Source organism: Erpetoichthys calabaricus, chromosome 3 (assembly GCF_900747795.2).
Source record: "Erpetoichthys calabaricus chromosome 3, fErpCal1.3, whole genome shotgun sequence".
Classification (NCBI taxonomy): domain Eukaryota; kingdom Metazoa; phylum Chordata; class Cladistia; order Polypteriformes; family Polypteridae; genus Erpetoichthys; species Erpetoichthys calabaricus.
Window position 1 is genome coordinate 22,339,822 of NC_041396.2, and position 24,010 is coordinate 22,363,831.

Here is a 24,010-nt window from a genome sequence, read left to right on the forward strand (position 1 = left end):
TAATATACAGTACGCACAGAGTTTACCATTTCCTCCCTCTGTTATCATGTCATTGTCTTCTCAACTGTTCCTAATACATTAAGGAGAATTTAGAATAATAATATAATGTAAACATTAGCCATTCAAAAAAACATGAGAACGAAAACAAGAGACTAAAACTGCAATGTCATTTTATTTATCTCCAAAATTGTAATCCAAACAACCTTCAAGAGTCTTTTTAAAAACATTCCTGTATCTTCATTACCACCCGTTGTTCTGCTTGGTTTAGATTAAGCATTTTTTTTGTACTGTATGTCATAGGCAACTGGTCCATCAATCGAGAATCCAAGGTAGAAAGAAACTTTTTCAATACTATACCCACTTCTCAACCCTCCCAGATAAACTGGCCGAACTGGGATTTTGACATCATCGTAAGAAACATAGACTTCCCCATACTCAGTGGTGCCATGTACCCGGAAGAGAAGGTTCTTGACAGCTTCCTCTCTCCATACTTCCCCACTTATCCACTGTGAATTTGTCTTTTCCTCACCGAGGCACAGGTCAAGTTTTGCTTTGGGAATGAGTCTTTTGAGCCCAGATGACTTGCCAAGATAGAAATGGGCAATGGTATGCTTTGATCGGATGAGATAGTTATATTGTTTTTTGAAGGAATTCTTGATTGAAGTCACATAGGTGGAAATATTCTTAGCTCCATTGTCCAACTTACATCCATGCTCTGGCCATAAAAGAAGTTGGGCTAAATAATATGGTTCAGTGTACGGGTAATGGGTTCCAATGTCCTGTAACAAATTGTTCAAAATGAGGGTGAGCTCAGCATATCTTTTAATCTTTTTTGATTTTGGTTTAATGCAGTTGAGGACAATGTTAGCCAGTATGAAGTTGGCAGTGTCTTTTACATCTCTTGAGCTTGAGTTTTCCCAGATATACAAGTAACTGTCTGTTATTTTCTCCATTTGATCCGAGTTTATGTCATTCCCATGTAAACACTGAAGAAGTCCAGAGAAGTGATCGGCTCTCTTTCTCTCCAAAAACATTCGACGTTCTTCAATATTTTGCTGTAGGCTGATGTTGGGCTTACTCATCTTCTCGGCTGCTAAATCTTGTTCAGAGGCACAAAACAATTTGATGTATTTAGTAAAATATTCAGAAACTTTTCTTCGATTTCTCAGGTCTGCTGTTTCTTTTTCTGCACTCCTTGGTTTGAGGTAAGTAAAGCAATTTTCAAAAAACTCGAAAACTTGCTTTACGGAAGGCTTCAGGTTGGTCAGAAATTCCTCATGCTCCTTGAGTACACCTATAAATTTGCTATCTGTTTCATTTTCGTGAAATTCAGAGAGGTGTCTGGCTTTCTTCAGAAACTGCACCAGTTTTAACTGCTTTAGTTTGTCTTTTTTTAAAAAGCATGGAATTTTGCCCAGAATATCAAAGACAACCATCGCCACCTCCATCTCTCCAAGATACCCTGATGTATTGTAATTGTTGTTCTTTCTTTTTGTCAGTTGTTCTTGACTGTCACCCGCATCATCTCGCTTTGCTAGGTTTTGTGATTCCTGAAAAGCTTTATTTGCTTTGCTGGCAAGATAAAGATATTTTGTTAAGTCGTCAACAGTGAGTTCTTTTTTAGCATTTTCAGATTTCTCAAATTCATATTTTAAGTGACTTTTATACACCTGTCCCAGAGTATCAGCCAAATAGGAATTACATTTTTTTTGTTTAGCTACTTGAGCCCACTTGGCAGCAGATTCAAAGTTTTTCTCTTTAAGGTAGAAATGTCTTGCTAATACTTGGGGGATGAAGGGATTCTTTTCAAATCGTTTCTCAGCTTCAAATAAAATTTGTTTGATTTGACTTTGCCCTTCCTCCTGCATTTTCTCGATCAGTGGTGAGAAGAGAGTATCTCGCTCGTCTCCATGATCGATTTTCTGCCTCTTGATTAACATACTCTGAATGTAGTCAATTAGCTCATCCTTCCCCATTGCGGTTTTATAAAGCAAATCACAGTGCAGTAAATTTATAGTGATGTCGCTTAGTTTTAGGCTGTATGTCTTTATTAATTCTCTGAGACATTCAGTAGCGATCATTTGATGAAGCATACGCATGGACCAGTAAGTTCCATATTCTTCAACTTTAAAACGTATTAAAAGAGTTGAATAGGGACCCATTTTATCCTCTACATTCTCCCGACCCCAAAAGGCATTTTTAATCCCTAAGAAATCCTCACATATTGATACCGAAATAGATGAGCCATCAACATAAGAATTCAGCAAAGCAAAAAATGAAATAAGCTGTGCTTCTTTTGTGGAAATGTCCAAGTGTTTTAAAATATTGTGAACAAGATTTTCTGTGTACTCTGAGCTAAAATTATTCTTCATAATCATAAAGCCATAGAAGGTTTCAAACTGCGAATAGTTTGCCTGGATTTCCATTAACTTAGCTTCAAAAAGCTTTTGCTCTTTGACAGACAGCTTGTTGGCAATGTATATGCTCTCATTCAGGCAGTTTTTGGAGCTATGTCCTGGATCCTGAGATCTTACACAGCTTAGGATGATAACAAGGAGCTTATCCTTCTTAATTTGCTTAGAGGCACCTGTATTGAGAATACATCTCTGCAAATCTTGTAGGTTACCCCATTCCTCCAAGTCATCAACTAACAAAAGGACGGGCGTGAAGCTCGACTGCTCTTGTTTGCCACACGTCAATAAATGTATAATCTGCACTGCAATTTCCGAGGTGTTGACCGTGGTGTTCTTGAGTACTGCACACCGGAACTGTTTTCTCAAATTCCACAATACATGCATTGCTAGTGTAGTACCACCACACCCAGGGTGATGAAATAAATTCAAAATAACACACTGACTTGTAGGAAATTTACTTTGAGAATTAATCATGTTGAATAAAGATTCATATTTATCCCTTTTGATAAAGGGTATGGAACGTGGCCTTTCAGAGAGATAAAAATTCCACCAAGTGACTTTTCCTCCCCGGTAAAAAGTTTCCTCCACCGAATTTTTAAACTCCTCAAACTCATCTCCCTTTTCTACTCCTGTGTTTTCACACTCATTTTCACATAAAACATCTAGAGATGTCATTAAGTCTTCATCTCTTTTTTCTAATACAACAGAACTTGATCCTGAAGATGGCAAAAATTTGATAGAAGTTTGAGTTTGTGGCTTCAATTTCATTAGAGTGCCATTAATCTCTGTAAAGTTTAACTGATATATACTACGGTTTGTGATATCGGTGTCACATCGGACTTTGATCAGCTCTTTCCACTTAGAGAATATAGTGTCTCCATCACAGATGCATAAAATATTCTGTGCTCCTTCGAGGTTTTGATAGAAAGTGCAGAATATCTCAAGGACAGGATCGTTCACTGCTTCTATGGGGGACAGCAAAAGGAACACTACAAGGTATCGACCACTTTGTAAGACTTGAGGTTTACAGAAAAACGAAATGAGATCTTTGACATCTGCGGCTCTTTTAGTCAGCCAGTTGCTGGTGTTCATTGCCCCATCGGATTCGCTTTCAAGGTCTGCCCTTCCATTGCAGAAGATCCAGCTTGTCTGTTTGTACAGATTGAGTTTGGCTATCAAAGCTGATTCTGAATCTGTGGAATTAAAATCTCGAGGATAGTGCAGGTTGGCTATTCGATTTTTGCGATAATGGGCACAGACTCCATTAATTTCAGATTCTGGGTCAAACTCCAGAACAGCAAATAGGTTAATCTCAGTTAAGAACTGGAGATGTTCCAGGTGATTTGGATGGCATTTGTTTGCTACAATTAAATATGTATCATATAATGAGCAATCAGACATGCCCTTTTCGCATGTGAACAATCGCTTGAGCTTTTCTCCATGACTATACTGTATTGATTGGGTTGTGGTCATTTGTTCCTTTGATTTTCTCATTGTGGCCAACTTTTTTACTTTTTTAATAAATGATGCAAGCTCTTTCTGCAAGTCCTTAGGGTTTTTAATTCCTAGGATATTTTTGCTGCTGGTTCCATCTCGAATAAACAAGAATGGTTCTTTGGTTTTTTTCCACTGGTTCTTCTCATTGACCATCATATATATTTCATAGGTGTTTTCTTGGCACACTTCAAAGTTAGGAACAACATCAACTTCTATGACAAACAAACCTGTTAAAGTGTTTGTAGGATCTAACACAGGAACAAATCGTGGTTGCCTAATGCAGTACTCAGCTTGGTCTGAATGGTCCTTAAAATATTCTTTCAGACTTTTGTTAAAGTGGTCAATAAATAGATCTGGAGAAGGCACTTCTATTCCAACAATCTGTCCATGTTTAAAAACGGGTTTATCTCCAACTCCAAAATGGATAGTCCCATTTGTGCGAGAATTCATGCAGGCTGAACTAAAGCGAAAGACTTCGTTACTAAACTTCTTCAATACATCCCCTTCATTTGCATTCTCAGTGTTACATAAGAGTTTATACTCATGAACTGGATCTATGAGGTTACCTGGACCAGTTTCTGGTGGTAGAATTTGATTCTTCACATATCTGTGGGCTGCTGAGGGCTGATCAAATGGGAATGGTAAAGCATTATCTAGTTTAGACTTGATCTGCAGAGGTTTTTTGTCAGACTTACTTTTATGGTTAATGTTTCCTTCTGTTGTTATATGTGTTTCAGGATGTTCACATTTTTCTAGTGAGCTGTCTTTCTTTTTATCTTGCATTGACTGTTTTCGTTTATTTGAAATTTCTGTTTTGTTAGATTCTGTTTTATTATCTATTGTATTCTCATCCCTTTGGGAAACTGGTTTATCATCATATTGTGATGGATCTTTCCTAATGGTTCCTGTAGATGTTGCTTGCGACTCTTCACTGGAGTGAATGACCATATCGCTATCAGAATTTCTTGAATTTGTACAAGAGAGATCATCTTGGTTTATTTCCAAATGTTTATCACTGTGCTTTGGAGGTTCTTCTGTGGTGTGTTTGTCAATGCTTTCAGTGCATTCCTCGGTGATTAATGGTTTGGATATTTTAAATACAGATTCCAACCCTCCTTTTTCTGTTTGGTCTGTAGATGGGAGCTTAAATACCGAGCAGTCTTTGCTATTTGTTTCCATGATTTTAGGCATCTCTGGTGTTGAATCATTTGGTGTAGAGGTGTCTTTATGGCCTGTAGAAAGAGAAGATGTCTCACTAGTGGATTTGTCATCACTTGACTCGTTTTTCTCATGTCCTGTTGTTAATTTAGAATGAGTGGCTTCAGTTTCTTTGCTCATAAAGGATGGCACTTCTGATTTTTTGAATATTTCAATGTGATGGCAAATCTTCACTGCTGGTCCATGTTTCAATCCGATTTCAATAAGGTCTTTCTTCTGAAAACAAAGTAAGTCTGATCCAGAGACATCCTCTTCCAGGATTTTATCTGCATAAACCTTGTTAACTTTTAGATCACAAGTTAGCCATTGATAAACCTGATGTTTGGTCCATTCTTCCATGTTGCTTGGCAAGGCAGGTCTAGTTTTTGGCCTCTTCTGAAAGAAGGTAAAAAATTTAAATGTAGAATTTTTTTAAACAACAAAAACATTTCATGCATGTTGTGAATAACATTATGCATATCTATTGTTATCCCTGCTTTATATAGTAAAATGAACATCACTGTTGACATCACCTGTTTGAAATCACATTATTATTTTATTATTTTACCTCATTACTGACCCTTATTTACTCCCATCCCAATTTTTTTTGCAATTATGTTGTAGGCCTAAAATGCAGGAATGCATGTATAGTAACAAATGAAATGAAGTTGACCAGACAAAACATTAAATATTGTGGATTCACACTGTCTACAATGAAATAAAAGTCAAAGTAAATTTAAATATTACTGTTTTTTTTTTTTTTTTTTAATTTGTATTTTCCTTATCGCCCAAACTTTTTCTAAGATAGATAGATAGATAGATAGGTCTCTGACTCCTTCATTTTCTGCACACTCCTTACGAAATACAGTCTACTCTTACCCTTCTTGTTCTGTGCCAATGTGTTGTCACACCAGCCCAGTTTGCTGTTAATGTGCTAGCCAATAGCTAACTGGACTCCACCTCCATAACACCCTTGACTGAGCACTCAGAAACCCCTTGTCCCTCCTTACCTTTTGCAGAGGTGGCACATCTGTCGCCCATCTCCCTTTTCCCTTTTGGCAAGCCGTTGTTTGATGATCTTGGGCTCCGGGCAATCAGAGGACCATTGCTGCCTGCAGTCATCCCATAAAGCATTGGGACGGCATAGCTCATCCTTATCCAGGAACAGGGTGGCAAGAATCTCGTTGTTCGAGTAATCTGAGGTGGGATCTGCGGTGTTTTCCCTGGGGCAGCCCTCTGGCTATAAATGGGCGTCCGGGTGTCGACCAGCTATGAGGTACACACACGCAAATGAGGAAGAACAGTTCCAGGGCTTATTAACCCTGCCCCTGGTGCGTACTTCCTGCCAGGATTCATTCTGTGGCACTCGTTTTCCCTGGTCATCCTCATTTCCTCCTGGGCCGGCTCCCTTGCCATTGGCGGGCTCCTCGCTCCTGACCTCTTGCTGCCTTTCTGGTCTGCCCATACTGGACGGGAGTAGGCAGGCGTCTTCCTTGAGTCTTCCGTGTGCATGTGTGCTGTTGCGCCTTTTGTGTGCCCTGCGCTGTGTATCGGTCTTGGTCCACAAGAAATTTTTTAAAGCGCATCTCCTGCCAGCAGACATCCAGGAAGTCCCATCTGAGATGCCACTTGTGAATCACCAGGGTTCACCATACCATTTTCTAAGCCTACCTAATCCAGGACTTTAAGAGGAGTAAGCCGTAATGCTGTCCATTATACTATACTGTTATCTGCTGTGTCATTTGTCATTTTAACAATTTAGAAATTTTATTTTTGAACCATTACTTCAGCAGTGGTTTGAATAAAACACCAATAGATAAGTAAGCTTGTAAAACAAAAGAACATAAGAAGATTGGTAAAGGAGACAAGATCATTCCTTTTTTAGCTGGTCTGGACAGCTAATAGCTGGTTTGTCGAAATACTCATCCAGATACTTCTTTCAAAGTTGTCAAAGTGAGAAAATGATGACAATCACAGTGTACCATCATTCATATCTAATACAGTGCCAAAGTAAAGTATTCACCTCCTTGGCAGTTTTCATGTTTTATTGTTACACAACATTGAATCACTGTGACTTTTTGATGCAGAAGAGCACAAAGACTATAATGTCAAAGTGATAACAGTCACTGCAAAGTGGTCCAAATTAATTTCAAATATAAAACACAAAATAATTGATAACATAAATACTCACCACTTTTAATATGATTCTAATTCTGGTTTTAGAAGGAGAGAATTATTTCAGTGGAGATCATCTGTCTGGAGTTTCAGTTGATTATAGTATAAATGCCCCTGCAAGCATCTATCTGAAAGGGCAAACTTTTGATAAGCTAGTATGGTGGCTTTACCTACATAATGAAGACAGAAAAACACCAAAGCAATTGAGAGAAAAGGGCATTGAAAAGCACAAATAAGGGGATGACTACTTCTTGGCACCGTGTCACGCAGCAACCTTTACAGAAGCTCTCTTTGTTTTAATTTTGAATTATTGATTTTTTAATGTAATTCCATCCATCCATCCATTATCCAACCCACTGAATCCAAACACAGGGTCACGGGGGTCTGCTGGAGCCAATCCCAGCCAACACAGGGCACAAGGCAGGGAACCAATCCTGGGCAGGGTGCCAACCCACCGCAGGACACACACAAACACACCCACACACCAAGCACACACTAGGGCCAATTTAGAATCGCCAATCCACCTAACCTGCATGTCTTTGGACTGTGGGAGGAAACCGGAGCACCCGGAGGAAACCCACGCAGACACGGGGAGAACATGCAAACTCCACGCAGGGAGGACCCGGGAGGCGAACCCAGGTCCCCAGGTCTCCCAACTGCGAGGCAGCAGCGCTACCCACTGCGCCACCGTGCCGCCCTTTTTAATGTAATTAATTTATGTTATTAATTAGTAATGTTAAGATTGGGCCTCTGGCTTGTTACCATACATTTCTGAATGCATTTTTAAACTAAATTGTGGAGATGCTGCAGTCAATGAAAACCTGTGCACAGGCTCACCTCAACTGCCCCTTCGACAAGCTGCAAACATGAGAAGTGTCACACGGTGCGCATCAAAGATCTGATGGCTGTCTACATCTATAGCATCACAGAATATAAGTGACTTTGAGGAATGTGAAGTTGGTATATTAAACATTTCAGTACTGCGATCACTACTGACTGAAGAGCCCCGTTACGCCTTAGAAAGCCGCTTATCTGAACAGAAAGGGCTGAATATGAAAAAGCTCGTAATCCTGGCCCACCTTAATCCCTTCACACCTCTATATCAGCGTCTTTTGTTTTGTAAATGCGTCGATCAGCACAAGCAACAAGCAGCCTGCTGTCCCATCACCTCTTTGACGGAGCTAAACTCGGGCAAAAAGTTCTCCCAGCTCAAGCCAAGGCTCCTTATCTGTGTGTGAGATCTGAAGTTGTACAGGGTAAATAATACAGTATATTGTTATTTGGAATACATGCATTTCATGTTTGTTCCGTGTCTACAAAGATCTGAGTAAGTGAAGGATGAAAGGAAATGCGAGAAATGCAAGAAATGCTGAACACATACCTAAAGCAGAAACCTTTCCATGTTATACTAATAATGACTGAAGTGTATAATCTGTGAAGACTTTAGTCCAAATGTCAAATAAACACATGCACTTATATTCAAGAATATAACCAAAGAAAAAAAATCATTCGATTTGCATATAGCTATCAATGAGACAAAAACTCTAGCTGAAATGTCTTTCGACAGGGAGTTTACAATGGTGCAGAGGTAAGAACTGCTTCCTTATAACCCAAAGATCCCAGGTTCGAGACCGGGCGGTATGCGTTTTGAGTAGTGAGCTGCTATTATTATTATCCATCCATCCATTTTCTAACCCGCTGAATCCGAACACAGGGTCACGGGGGTCTGCTGGAGCCAATCCCAGCCAACACAGGGCACAAGGCAGGAAACAATCCTTGGCAGGGTGCCAACCCACCACAGGACACACACAAACACACCCACACACCAAGCACACACTAGGGCCAATTTAGAAGCGCCAATCCACCTAACCTGCATGTCTGTAGACTGTGGGAGGAAACCGGAGCGCCCGGAGGAAACCCATGCAGACACGGGGAGAACATGCCAACTCCACGCAGGGAGGACCCGGGAAGCGAACCCAGGTCCCCAGATCTCTCAACTGCGAGGCAGCAGCGCTACCCACTGCGCCACCGTGCTGCCCTATTATTATTATTATTATTATTATTATTATTTCTACAATACAATAAAAACATACATTTGATTTGAGTATGTAACACCCGGTGTAAGTTTAGTCTACTTGTAAAAGTTAGCGTTTGTTTTTTTATTATTCAGTTTTATTCTCTCAGTAACATTCATGTAGTACAATGAACTTGCCTCTCCCTCTCTGAGTTGATGGCATTTATCTCTATTCTTTTCACAAGAGCAGTGTTGTGGCTGATGCCTGCTCAGGATTATTTCTTGTACCGGCAAAGGCAGGACCGTAGCAAACGACTGCTTCTTCACAGCACTTTTGCCATCTAATAGACTGCTCTGCACTGCAATACAACTCTGAAAATGAGACTTCTACCTGCAGCTAAAGTCACTTCAGTACGCAAGCAATTCGCCACGCTAGTATTTAAATCTGACAGCACTGTGCTGAAGAAGAAGAAGCCTTTGATTTCAGTCTGTAACAGCCGGTGTAAAGTTTGGACACAGAGTTGTGGTGCAGAGCAGTCTATTATCCGGCGAAAGCTCTGTGAAGAAGCTGTCTGTTGCTATGGTCCTGCCTTTTCCAGTCTGATAGCGGTCACGGGACATTGCATCTTTGATGGAGACGTGTGAAGGGATTTAAGGTGGGCTGGGATTACAAGTTTTTTTGTAGGCTTCAGGAATTCTAGTATTAAAGAACAAGCACAGAGAGCTCACCAGAAGGTACATGGGAAATACTGAAGTCAGCTGGGAGAGGGTTCTAGGGTTGATGAAAACAAAATTAATCTTTTTGTCCATCAGACGGTATGCAATGTTTGGTGTAAGCCCAGCATTGTACATTATCATAAACACACCACTCCCACCATGAAGTATGGTAGTGGCAGCTTCAGGCTCTGGGAATGCTTTTCTGCAGCAAGTCCTGGAAGGCATATGAGATTAAAATAAATGAAGAATATTACAGGAATATTCTAATGGAAAACCTGTTATAGTTTGCAAGAGACCTGCATCTTGGAAGAATGTATTTTCCAGCAAGACAACACCATAAAGCCAAAGCTACACGGGCATATCTTAAAAACACCAATGCTAATATCCTGGAGTGGCCGAGTCCAAGTCCAAATTTCTGTACAAATGAGAATCTGTGCCTGGACTTGAAAAAAAAGTTTATTCAATGTGCAACCTGGCAGACCTTGAGGAGTTTTGAAATGAAGAATGATGAAAAATGGCAGAGTCCAGATGTGCAAAGCTGATAGAGCGAGAAACCTGAGCACACAGACTCAAGGGTGTCATGGACGGCAAAGGTGCATCTGCTAAACACTGACTTGAAGAGGGGTAGGGTTTATGTTTGTAATTATTTTAAACCACTTTGCAGAGGCTTTAACTCTGATAATAAAGAAAAGTTTTCTGCTAATATGTGTCCAAAGGTCTAATTTAGATCCACTGTAACTAATTGTTGTATAATAAAAAACTGAAAAACTCTCAAGAGGGTGAATACCTTTTATAGGTACTGTATTTGAACCTCACTGTGTTATTGTGTGTTTGTTTGTCAGGTATGCAAATCCTCACAACTGAACCTTTCGCATGAAAATTTGCGCAAATATCCCATTTGTGCTGAGGAAGACAACAGGCTTTGATTGGTTCCAAAGCTTGACTACACCTGAAATTTTGACTTGGGGCCAGACTTTTTCTCGCAATGACCATACCTTTAATGACCATATCTGAACTTTATTCCACTAATGCTAGTACAGGTCCCAATTGTTTCCAAAATGAACTAGGTTAAAATGTATGCATGGGGTAACATTCAGATACATTCAGGGAATATGTTAATCCATCCATCCATCCATTTTCCAACCCACTGAATCCGAACACAGGGTCACAGGGGTCTGCTGGAGCCAATCCCAGCCAACACAGGGCACAAGGCAGGAACCAATCCTGGGCAGAGTGCCAACCCACCGCAGGGAATACGTTAACCGATATGAAATTTGGAGCATCTCCTATTTTGGTAGTTACTTCATCCAAGAATCAGTAATCTAATTTTTGATTATTAAGTAGTTTTGTACAATGAGTCATGTTCAAAGATGTCTCTTTAATCTGGTTACGGATGTGTTAAGTCATGGGATAAAACACCAATCCACCTGGTGCAGCTTTGTGCTGTGTTGTGTGGCATCAGAAAAGAGGAAGTTGACAGAACGTTGGAAGAATGCAGAAAGGGCTTTGGAAGACAGAAGTTTGAAGATAAATAGGAAGAAGACAAAATATCTGAGGATGAATGATGATCAGGATTCAGAGGTTTTAGTTGTTGAATAAAGTGGATACATTTAAATATCTTGGATCAGTGGTAGCCCATGATGGAAAACTAGATGCTGAGATAACCTATAGAGTGCAGTGTGGAAGGAACAATTTGGAGGACATATCAGGAATATTGTGTGATCAAAGAACTAAGGTGAGACATGGGCAGTAAAGGAAGCACAGGAGAAGTTTGATGCGGCAGAAATGAGAATGCTGAGATAGATGTGTGGACGTCACAAAAAAGATGAAAACAAGAAATTAGACTATCAGAGGTACAACAAAAGTGGGAGAGAATTTTAAGAAAGTACAGAAAAGGATTTTGAAGTGGTATGGGCATGTAATAAGGAGAGACAATGAATACATGGGTAAAAGAATGATGGGAATGACAGTACAGGTAGGCCAAAGTGGAGGTGGAAGGATAAACTAAAAGAAGATCTGAAGGAAAGGGGTCTGACTAGGAGGAGGTGCAGGACAGAGGTGTATGGAGAAGGCTGATCAAGCACATTAACCTCACATAGAAGTGAGAAAAGATAAAGAGGAAGACGAAGACGACACTGGAAAGTACATGTGTTAGTAGAGTGCATTGAATGCATACTTTATAAAAACACTTTACAATATCATTTAGTTAAAAATGCATCTTAAATAAGCTTCAGGATGCTCAGTAGGTTTCAGAGACAGCAGATTCCAATTCAAGTAATGCAAAAATGGCATTGATTGATGTTTGTTAGTTGTGTAAGGTCGGTGACTGGAAATAACTATCAATATTACTCTCTGAATGGAGAACAGCAACTGAAATAAATTTCCCCATGTAGCTATGAAATTAATCAAAATTTTGTAAACAACTAAGAACTCGGAAAGACACTGATTTACTGCATAACGGCATTACCAAAGGTTACAATTATCTTTAAGACTTTAATTTCAGTCTGGACATGCATAGAAGCAAAAATGGCTCTTTTGTCACTAATATATCATAATCCCAGTTTACAGTGTTAAAGTTTATACCACTAAGTGACTAGTTCTGCATGCACTAATTGTAATGTTTCCTTGTCTTTGGTATTTGCGTCACAGTAAGCCTCTTAATGCAACGTAGAAACTGCATGACATGGCACAGTTCTTGTTGCATGTCCAATCTTCTGCCAGTTAATCAACTGCAGCTACCTTTCTAAATCTATGTTATGTTTATATCACTAAAGCCTAAATATGTCACATAAGGCTACTACTCCAGCAATTTTCAGACCTTATTTACATAATCTTAGCCACTTGGAATCAGTCAGAGGTGCTTTCCCATGAAGCCGATCAGCTAATAATGTGGCTGCGTTATTTACATTGCCTACAACTTCCAGCAGCCCTGGTAGTATTGCACCATTGGGCAGGAGGTGCAGGAGTTGCTGGGAAGATAGGATAATTAAGCGGTCTCTTTAAAAAGGAGCCAAAAAGATGCAGAGGAAATCACAGTCATCTTTATTCAAATCTGTACAGAGTGTTTTGATGCTTCTCACCCTACCTCTGGAATACACACACCCTTGGATTACAGTTTCATTCTGGATTTATGCACTTGTCCTGTGCCTACCTGTTTGTGTAATTTTGTCTGATATAGTAAACGTCTTTGTCCGGCGAGCGCTACCAGCTTCTACTGATCTTCTCACAACAACTGAAACACAGGTAAACCTTTGGTAAATGCTGCTGGTAAGTATGGTAGGATCAAGCATGGGTCAAACATGTGCCAAAAGTAATCTCTCAGTCCAAAAGTTCGTTTTAAAAGGTTTAGTGAAAATTCAAAGGAAAACCCAGCCACATTGGATGCACAAACCAGTGTGTTTCTTCATGCCGGTCCCAAGCCCGGATAAATGGGGAGGGTTATGTCACGATGAACATCCGGTGTAAAATTTTACCAGATCAACATGTGGACAACAAGACAGATTTCCATTCTGGATTGGTTAAGCCCCGGGTTAACAACGACCACCACCAGTACTGTTAGCCAACAGGGTTTTGGCAGAAATTGTGCTACTGTTGGCCGAAGAAGGAGAAGAAGAGGGGGGAGATGTGTCCAGAGGAAAGAGGAGAGGAAGAAGATAAAGAGAATGGAACTGAGGGTAAGAACTTTGAATTTTGGCAGTATGACTGGCAAGGGGAGAGAGTTAGCAGATATGATGGAGAGAAGCAAGGCTGATACTGTATATTGTGCATGCAAGAGACTAAATGGAAGGGAAGTAAGGCCAGGTGGATCGGAGGTAGATTCAAATTGTTCTATCATGGTGTGGATGGGAGGAGAAATGGGGTAGGGGTTATTCTGATGTTATTTTAGAAGAATTACAGTAAGTGGATAGAACTGGCGAGCTTTGTTGGGCTGAATGGCCTGTTCTCGTCTAGGTTGTTCGAATGTATCCACATGAAAGACCTTACTTGACCCAACTAACGTGTGTTACTGAATAATCCATCCATTATCCAACCCGCTATATGCTAACTACAGGGTCATGGGGGTCTGCTGGAGCCAATCCCAGCCAATACAGGGCGCAAGGCAAGAAACAAACCCTGGGCAGGGTGCCAGCCCACCGCAGGTTACTGAATAATGAAGACTGTAAAGGCAGCTATGGTCAAGGCCCAAGACTGCAGTATCTCGGGTGATATTGTGGATGGGGTGCAAGATGGAAGATGTCCTGGCTGTCGTACTGCCATAGAGATAACTTGGAAGATAACTTGGAAGAAATCCTTGCAAGAACAAATTAATGTATAGATAGTGGGTAAGTGGAATTAGGCGTGGATGATAACTTAGAGCAGATAGAAATAGATTGTTACAAGGTTGCCTCTAAGAATAAATAGGCCAATGGACTGGCATGAATATCTTTGGTGGTGAGTGGAACTCTGAGAGGGCAGTTTTATAAGTTTAACAGCACTAAGACTGGCCTGGAAGTGTTTCAAAGGAAACTGGAAGTTACCTCAGAAGTCCTACCAGGGCCAGAATTCAAAATGAACCACTGACCAAGGTTATAAGGTTATGGATCATGGAGTCAGGAGAGGAGTGTTGGCAAAGGTTCACCTTGGCATTGAATGGTAACCATATTGGTTGTGGAAGGAGGAAAAGAAGGTTAAAGGAGTTTGGTCAGTGTTAACTACTGAGCAAGTGCATGTTGTTCGATTACAATTCCTTGCTTTTACTTTTCTTTTGTATGAGCTTATTTCTGTTATTATTTACCTGGGACTCCCTGGATAATCTTAAGTTAGGGGACTGATCTGTATCCCCCTGTATCATCTACACTGTAAAACTTTGGAAGTTAATGATACACAACTGAACACGTACCTTCTTTGGCTGTAATAAAATTCTGCATTCCTTCTTTCCAATATACTTCAATCAGTGAATGAATACACGCAAACACAGCAAAAACCAAGGGGAACTACAATCACTGGAAAACTGATATTAACAGTAGACAACATGTGAAGATGGAAATATCACATTCAGTGGCACCTTTAAAAATGTACCATATATTTCTCCCTTTTTTATTATAAGCAGAATTTATCATATGGGCAGTTTGGTTGTCTTGGCACACATAAATTGTGTTGGAATTGAAATTTGTGCAGGGGCTTGTAAAGCACCTTCTAGGTGACTGTGGTAGAAGTATATGATTTAGACTTCCATCACTGCATACCTTTAGATAGATAGATAGATAGATAGATAGATAGATAGATAGATAGATAGATAGATAGATAGATAGATAGATAGATAGATAGATAGATAGATAGATAGATAGATAGATAGATAGATACTTTATTAATCCCAAGGGGAAATTATACATCTGTAACAATTTTGAGAAAACATTTTTCAATTAAAAAAGCATTATTGCTGCATATACATTTTCTTCAAAGTGTTTTTCGTATTCCTTTTTATTCTCATTTTAATTTTCTTATGCAATATGAAATCCTATCTGTTACTAAACAGAAAATTGTATTTTATGTCAATAAAAAACCTTTAAACAAATGGGATATATCTGGCATAATTAGATAAGTATTACATTAGATTACAGTTTGGAAAAAAAGTAATAATCTGTGTTTGTCTAAATAGGTCAGCACTGAAACAATAAGCATGAACGCCAGTATTAAAAGAAAGGGAGAACTGATTCTGCACTCCTTTCTCAGCTTTTTGGCAGTGTGTCTTTATTTCAGTTTCAGTTCAGGTTACACTTTGTTAGTATAATTTGAAATACCACACAAAAATACTTCATTGTTATAGGATTATTATTGTCTCAATGTATTACATTTAGATGTACAGTATTTATTTAAGCCAATCCTTATCCAATATAGCTTACAAGTACAGTGGAACCTCGGGTTATGAACGTCTCGGACCAGGTACAGATCAGGTTACGACCAAAAAGTTTGCCAGACTTTTGCATCTGTTCACGACCACACACTCGGGTGACGAACAAGCCAGTTTCCCTTCCGGTTCATACGCGCCGATGATTTCTGCACGTGTTCAGTCTCTCCCTGTGCATTCCCTGTGCAGCGAGAGAGAGAGAGAGAGAGAGAGCGAGAGCACGAGAGAGCATGAGCGAGCGAGAGAGAGCGAGAGCGCGAGCAAGAGAGAGAGAGTGAGAGAGAGAGAGAGAGAGAGAGAGAGAGCACAAGCAGAAGAAGTAAACATTACAGAAGAAGTAAGTAAACATTTAGTTTACTATTACACTGTGCATTCTATGGTATAATTAACTATTTTTGTGCTTAAAAATCTTCAAAAAAATATATACTGTATTTACATACAGCTCGTATGGTCTGGAACATATTCATTGTATTTACATACAATCCTATGGGGGAAATTACTTTGGGTCACGACCAAATCGGGTTGCGACCAGAGTTTTGGAATGAATTACGGTCGTGACCCGAGGTTCCACTGTATAGTTTCACACAGAAGAAGCCCCAGAAATGCTGGATGAAATGTAGTCACACACAAATCTCATATGTCACAGTAATAAAAACCTTTAGAAGTGATCGATTGCATGGCATCTGAGTTGCTTGCCTGATGCAGCCCCAAAATTCTGCAGGTGGAAATTTCTCTACGGCATTGATTCTTAGACTGTACAACATGAGAAGTAGAGAGATAAAATAATTTAACACTAGGAGCATTACAGCCTATGCCAATGACAATAAATTTATATATTGTCACAAATGGCCAGGGGCCAGGGGAAGGACTAGATGAGAGAGCATGGTCAGGGCATTAGCCCCCTGGGTTGTTGTGGCACCACGGATTCCCGCAGGGCACGCTGGGATTTGGAGTTTGCTGCAAATATATGTCAGCATTTTGCTTCAGCACATCGAACCATTCATCAAACATTGAAGCGCGAACATCTATCCCGTAGGATCCGCATAGAGGCTTTCTGTCACATACAGATCGTAAACAGAGACTCTGACATCACATTTCAACTTTTATCACATTTCGCCTCCCGACTTTCTGCTGGTACTGCAACTCGCGCATGCGTCGCGTTAATTTTTGAGGACCTGCTCAGAGGACGTGTCAAATAAATACTGGGAACGCGTGGCATCCATATAAACGAGCCCTTACATGGTACAGCTCGGTCAACCAAATACATCTCAGCCTGCACCTGTGGTGAGAACAACTTGTTAAGTGTGCAAGACTGCATGTGTTTCACAGTTTTGCCATCTGTTTTGTCGTATGAGTAAAAGTATAAAAAGAAATGAATAATAAATAATAAAATATTCAATATAAAGTAACCACTGTCGAGGTAAAATTGAAAGGTATCTGAATAAAAATTGAACTGTCACGACAAAGTTCCTTGAAAAATAAGTGTTTCGAATTTCAACAAAATGGATGCGCTGGGAGTGCTGAGCTGTTTCATGTGGACAGACAGACAAACATGGCTGTAGCAGTAGGCATTTTTTGCATTATATGTGAACATTCCTGATCAGTCAGCCCCTGATTGTTTTATGGCTTTAATTTTGACTTTGGATGCAATCTTTTGCCACCTGAATAAAAAACTAAATAAAATTATGAGCTGTATTCTCCGGTTTATGAAGTTGTTTTCACTGGACACCATAGAAAGAGAGAAGAAGGATTTTGTTTATGTGCTAGCTTAGTATTTCCCTCTTTTCGGTGTTCATTTTGAATAAACACACCTTTTGTGTTATGTTTATATTCCTGGCATTATTCTAGCTGGGAAGACAAGGTAGGCAGCTGCTCCCTATCAACAGGTGAAACTGAAGCTGGCCAATCTTATGTTTATCATATACAAACAGGGAGTGACAGTGGCGTAGTGGTACCACTGCTGCAAGGAGGGCAGAGCTCAAGTCCTGTGTCCTGCTTCTGACTGTTTTTTCACTCGTTTTGCATTTGGCTATGGTCAGTGTCACTACTGGTAGCTTGAGCCCATACCTGGACCCTACAGAGGTGGCACAGGTAGTCCAAATTCTCCAGGATGGCACATCAATACGTGACATTGCCAGAAGGTTTTCTGTGTCTCCCAGCACAATCTCAAGGGCATGGAGGAGATTCCAGGAGACAGACAGGCAGTTACTCTAGGAGAGCAGGACAGGGCCCTCATAGAAGGTCCTTAACCCATCAGCAGGACCCATCAGTATCTGCTCCTTTGGCCAAAGCAGAGCCTACAAAATGACCTCTAGCAGGCAGGCCACTGGTGTGAATGTAGCTGATCAAACAATCACAAACACTTCATGAGGGTGGCCTGAGGGCCCAACATCCTCCAGTGGGCACTATGGAGCTCGATTGGCATTTGCCATAGAATACCAGAATTGGCAGGTCCACCACTGGCGCCCTGTGCTTTTCACAGATAAGAGCAGGTTCACCCTGAGCACATGTGACGGACATGAAAGGGTCTGGAGAAACTGTGGAGAATGTTATGCTGCCTGGAACATCGTTCAGCATTACTGGCTTGGTGGTGGGTCAGTGATGGTCTGGGGAGGCCTATCCATGGAGGGACACAAAGACTTCTATAGGCTAGACTATGACCTTGACTGCCATTAGGTATTGGGATGAAATCCTTGGACCCTTTGTCAGACCCTATGCTGATATAGTGGGTCCTAAGTTCCTCCTGGTGCACGACAATGCCCAGCCTCATGTGGCGAAAGTATGCAGGCAGTTCCTGGAGGATGAAGGAATTGATAACACTGACTGGCCCCCATGCTCACTCGCATGACCTTAATGCAGGGATGGGCAAATTCATTCCTGGAGGGCCGCAGTGGCTGCGGATTTTTGTTCCAACTCAGTTGCTTAATTAGAAAACAATCCTTGCCAATAATTACATTTCATGGCTTATTAGTGTTTAACTCTGCTTTATCAAGTCATTCTCATATCCCAGATTTTTTTTCCCATTCTAAGGATATCATCCAAATACTTTGAAGTGTAAAACGGATGAGTAATTCTCAATCCTTCACTTTTTTCTCTTCTCTTTCCTTCCAAGTATTTAATTAAACCAAATATTGCACGATAAATACACACAGGTGTAAAGGGTAACAAGCAAAATGGATAACTGCTGGTTTCTTTTGTCATTTGCATCTTATTGCTAATAAGGAGCAATTAAAAACCAAGAATGCAGCTGTTTAAGACTAAAATAAGCAATAAGGGTTCATAATCTTGACGAGGGAGATAACTAAAATGAAGCAGAAGTGTTTCTAGAGCAATAAGGGCTTCTTGTTAAGCAATTGGGTTGGAACAAAAACCTGCAGCCACTGCGGCTCTCCAGGAATGAATTTGCCCACCCCTGCCTTAATCCAACAGAACACCTCTGGTGTGACATTATGTTTCAGTCAATCCAATGCTGCCAGGTTGCACCTCAGACTGTCCAGGAGCTCAGTGATGCCGTGGTCCAGATCTGGGAGAAGATCCCCCAGGACACCATCCTTTGTCTCATTAGGAGCAAAAATCAAGAAAGAAATGAAGATAAAAATCCTTCAGGGTGACCTGGATATGAAGAAGAAGGATAGAAGCCTGGAGGAGCAGCAGTACAGATTTTCAACAGAAAACAGCAGCAGTTCAGGGTTTCAACATCCATCCATTATCCAACCTGCTATATCCTAACTACAGGGTCACAGGGGTCTGCTGGAGCCAATCCCAGCCAACACAGGACGCAAGGCAGGAACAAATCCCTGGGCAGGGCGCCAGATCACTGCAGGGCACACACACACACATCAGGGACAATTTAGGATTGCCAATGCACATAACTTGCATGTGTTTGGACTGTGGGAGGAAACCGGAGCACCTGGAGGAAACCCACGCAGACTCTACGGAGAACATGCAAACTCTACGAAGGAATGACCCAAGAAGCAAACCCAGGTCTCCTAACTGCGAGGCAGCAGCGCTACCACTGCGCCACCATGGCACCCCTGAGATAAAATGAATAGAACTAAAGAAATACTCCACCCAAGAAAGATTTATTTTATATGTTACTTACTGAGGCAAAGCAAAATCACCCGTGTTTGCTCATCACTAGTGAAGACATTCTTCAATTACTGTAAAATTTCCCCAATGGACTGGCATAGTAGTTAAGGCTTTGAACTGAAAGCACTGAGTTTGTGGGCTCAAACCCTGCTACTGATTCTGTGTGACCATGAGCAAGTCACTTCACCTGCCTGTGCTAAAATTGAAAAACAAAAAGAAATGTAACCAATTGTAACTGAAATGTTTTAAGTCACTGAGGATAAAGGAATCAGCCAAAGAGACTCGGCTCCAAAGCTGTGCAGATTTTTCAAGAATCAATACATAAAGACGTGACATAGTAATCTGTGCATCAGTAGCCATTACCTTCAAGTTGTATAAACTTTACTGGACATAAATTTTATAAAGGGTATGTTTTCGTTAAGTTTAATAGCATTTTGTAACTGCACACATTTAAGGTAAATTATTAAGAACAATTAAACAAAAGGAGAGGTAAACATTTTACGAGTACAATATAGTTGAGGAAAAAGTGCCCCTGGGGACAACTAAAGTTCTGTCAATCTATCTAAAAGCTTGCACTTTCATGAAAATACAAGACATACCTCCATGATGAGACACTTTTTCCAAGAGACCTTTTTTTAAACGAGTACCATCCTTAAACAGTGAAGTGCGCACGTCTCTCTGCTCAGCTGCTTTTTGTGAAGGAAGTTAAGCACCAAGCTGAAGGGAGTGTGCCATCATGAGTCACGTGGCAAGTATGTGCTTACTGAAAGAAAACACCTCTTGTGGGCGTTCCCAGCATGGTAAATATGTCTGTTACAAACAGATGCCAAACTTTTGTTGAGGATTACTACACCGCCACATGCCACAAGCCAGAGGGACAAGGCGGCTGAATAAGAAAGTGTGCAGTCAGGAAGAAGACAACAGAATAAGCCATCTCAGGGCACTGTTATTGTTAATTAAGAGTTAAAAATGTAATAGTGATGTTCTCCAGTATCTCCCCGCCATGAGTGTTGTAAGTTAATCGTGTGTCCTGTAACTTGAACTGCATTAAACTGCCGCACACATTTGAAAAGCAGCCTGCAGGAATGTTGCCAAAATGGCTTGGCAGGAGAATCATATTCAAATGCCAATGAAAACTTACAGTCAACACAGAGGTTATTAACACCCTTCATGAAATGGGGCAAAAAAATGAATGCGTAAAACAAACAGCGCATACAATCAGTCATATTTTGTGCTTCATTTTCTTAATAACTTTTAATTGAAATACAAATGATTGGCACTCCCGCAATTAAAATTTGGTTAAGCCTTTGGTGGAGATGATAACAGTACTAAGCCTCATTCTATAAAGCGTGTTACGGTTATAGCCCACTTTTTGAGGGTATCGGACCACTGCTTCAAGATCTTTGATAGTCTTAGATTTGTTCTACTCACTTTCCTGTTCAATTCAGACCCCACATTCTCAATAGGATTTAAGTCCGGAAACTAAACACCAGTTTTTATGTTTCCCCAATCATTCTGTGTATTTGGGGTTTTGTGTTCAGAAATAATTAACTGCATTTACTGAAAGAAAAACAAAACAAAACACTGGATTCATATGTTAAATGCAATCTTAAAAGACCGAAACATTTCTTTGAACCTACTTTAGTTAAATGGAATTCCCTGAGGCAGTCAATTGTCTGGCCTTGTTTCTAAGGTGGCATGGAAATGTCGTGACAAAAGTGATCTGATCAGCAGATACTAAAGCTGTCTCCACCATGAGTAGTCTCCTAAATGAAGTGTGGCATGTGGCTGGGACGCCGCCATGTTGGCAAGACTGGGGGAGCTAGCATGGCGAGAGCTTTACCTTCCCCGGGACGCTAGATGGCAACCTCCCTGGGTTACAGTGGTGCCTCGGACTCCGGCAGGGCTCCATGGGATTTGGAGTTTGTTGAAGCCCTGTTGGTGCCACCAGGGGGTGCTGCAGCAGTAGCTGCTGAGCCCTGATGGGCAGTTCTTCCGCGATACCCGGAAGTGCTGCCGGAAGTAAATCATCAAGCACCTGGAGCACTTCCGGGTGGGCTATAAAAAGAGCCAGCAGTTACCACTCCAGGAACCGGAGTTGAGAGGAGGGAGACAAAGCTTGCCGGAGAAGAGAAGAGAAGGGAAGAGAAGAGAAGAGAAGAGAAGAGAAGAGAAGAGAAGAGAAGAGAAGAGAAGAGAAGAGAAGTATTGTGTGGTTTTGTGCTTAGTGCTTGGACCGTGTTGTGCCTGGGGAAACGGGGAAGGCATTGCCCAAAGGCAAAGAAAAATAAAACATTTATTTGTTTTTATAAGTGTGCCTCATGTGTCTGTCTGTGTCGAGTTGGGAGGCTGGCACGCCCTCTAGTGGTTTTGTCACAAGATCAAGCAAATTTCCCATTGGGAATTAATAAAGAGTATCAAATAAAAAAAAAAATGAAATCAACATATCAAAAATTAGTAAACAGAATAAAAATTTCTTCAAAAAGTGTATATTTTACAAGACTGGAAAGGGTATGACAAGCTACAAAGCTAAACGTATGTGGTCAATCCCCCAAATCAATGGCACTTACACTTTTGTCACAACAAAACTTTTGTTGTTTTTGTGTCTTCACAACCTATAATCACTGTGGGGCATCATCCAGGGGACCCACCACCCTTGTATAACCATCGCCAACTGTCTTCTTGCCGGTGGTGTCCTCTTGCCTCCAGCTGTTCGTGTCTCTTTCTAATTCAGTTCTATTATGATTCATGACTCAGTGTGACCCAAGTTCAAACATCACGTGCCCAAAATGGGTCACAACCCAGAGTTTAAAACCATTTATTACCAGGATGGTGGAGTATAGGTCTATGCATGTCTTATATATAAACGTCTACGCGTGGAAGTGTGTGTGTGTCTGACCAGCCCGGAAGTGCGAGGCTACAGCAGTGAAACTCAAAGAGCCAGCAAGGAAGCCCCAAGTTAACAAGTCGGAAGAATAAATAAGTGCGAGGCTACAGCATGAAGTGGAAAGAACCAGCAAGGCAGCCCCAAGTTAACAAGTCAAAGACAAAATTACTTAGCCGCTGATAGACAAGGGGGGTGAGCACGTCTGCAAAACGAAACGGCCAACTCTGCATTTCAATTTTTGTTCTGACGATTTCAATAGTTTCTAGGTGCAAGGGCTTTTTACAGCACTGACTTACACAGCTAGTCTTATATACAGTGCATCCAGAAAGTATTCACAGCGCTTCATCACTTTTTCCACATTTTGTTATGTTACAGCCTTATCCCAAAATGGATTCAATTCATTTTTTTCCTCAGAATTCTACACACAACACCCCATAATGACAACGTGAAAAAAGTTTATTTGAAGTTTTTGCAAATTTATTACAAATAAAAAAACTGAGAAATCACATGTACATAAGTATTCACAGCCTTTGCCATGAAGCTCAAAATTGAGCTCAGGTGCATCCTGTTTCCCCTGATCATCCTTGAGATGTTTCTGCAGCTTCATTGGAGTCCACCTGTGGTAAATTCAGTTGACTGGACATGATTTGGAAAGGCACACACCTGTCTATATAAGGTCCCACAGCTGACAGTTCATGTCAGAGCACAAACCAAGCATGAAGCCAAAGGAATTGTCTGTAGACCTCCGAGACAGGATTGTCTCGAGGCACAAATCTGGGGAAGGTTACAGAAAAATTTCTGCTTCTTTGAAGATCCCAATGAGCACAGTGGCCTCCATCATCCGTAAGTGGAAGAAGTTTGAAACGTCTCTGCATGGAAGTGTGTCTTTCTGGCCCAGAAGTGAGAGGTGGAATTGGGGTAATGGCTCCACCTCTGAGGAAACAAAAACTCGTCACGGGGGTCTGCTGGAGCCAATCCCAGCTATCACAGGGCACAAGGCAGGAACAAATACCGGGCAGGGCACCAGCCCACCGCAGGGCACACACACACACACACACACTAGGGACAATTTAGGATCACCAATACACCTAACCTGCATGTCTTTGGACTGTGGGAGGAAACCCAGAGTACCC

The 24,010-nt window shown here is 40.9% G+C and overlaps 1 protein-coding gene across 2 annotated transcripts; it reads right to left on the bottom strand.

Moving 5' to 3' along the window:
- Nucleotides 1-153: 153 nt before the first annotated feature.
- Nucleotides 154-20,727, bottom strand: LOC114647820 (sterile alpha motif domain-containing protein 9). 2 transcript variants are annotated; one of them, XM_028796470.2, is made up of 2 exons: nt 20,590-20,727; nt 154-5,504 (listed from the first exon to the last, which is right to left on the bottom strand). In XM_028796470.2, exons 1-2 carry the CDS (start codon nt 20,593-20,595, stop codon nt 270-272), a joined length of 5,241 nt encoding a protein of 1,746 aa, XP_028652303.1. In that variant the 5' UTR covers nt 20,596-20,727; the 3' UTR covers nt 154-269. The 2 variants fall into 2 exon arrangements, with proteins under 2 accessions (XP_028652303.1, XP_051780357.1); XM_051924397.1 differs by lacking the exon at nt 20,590-20,727 and adding an exon at nt 15,897-16,042.
- Between the last annotated feature and the right edge of the window lie 3,283 nt (nt 20,728-24,010).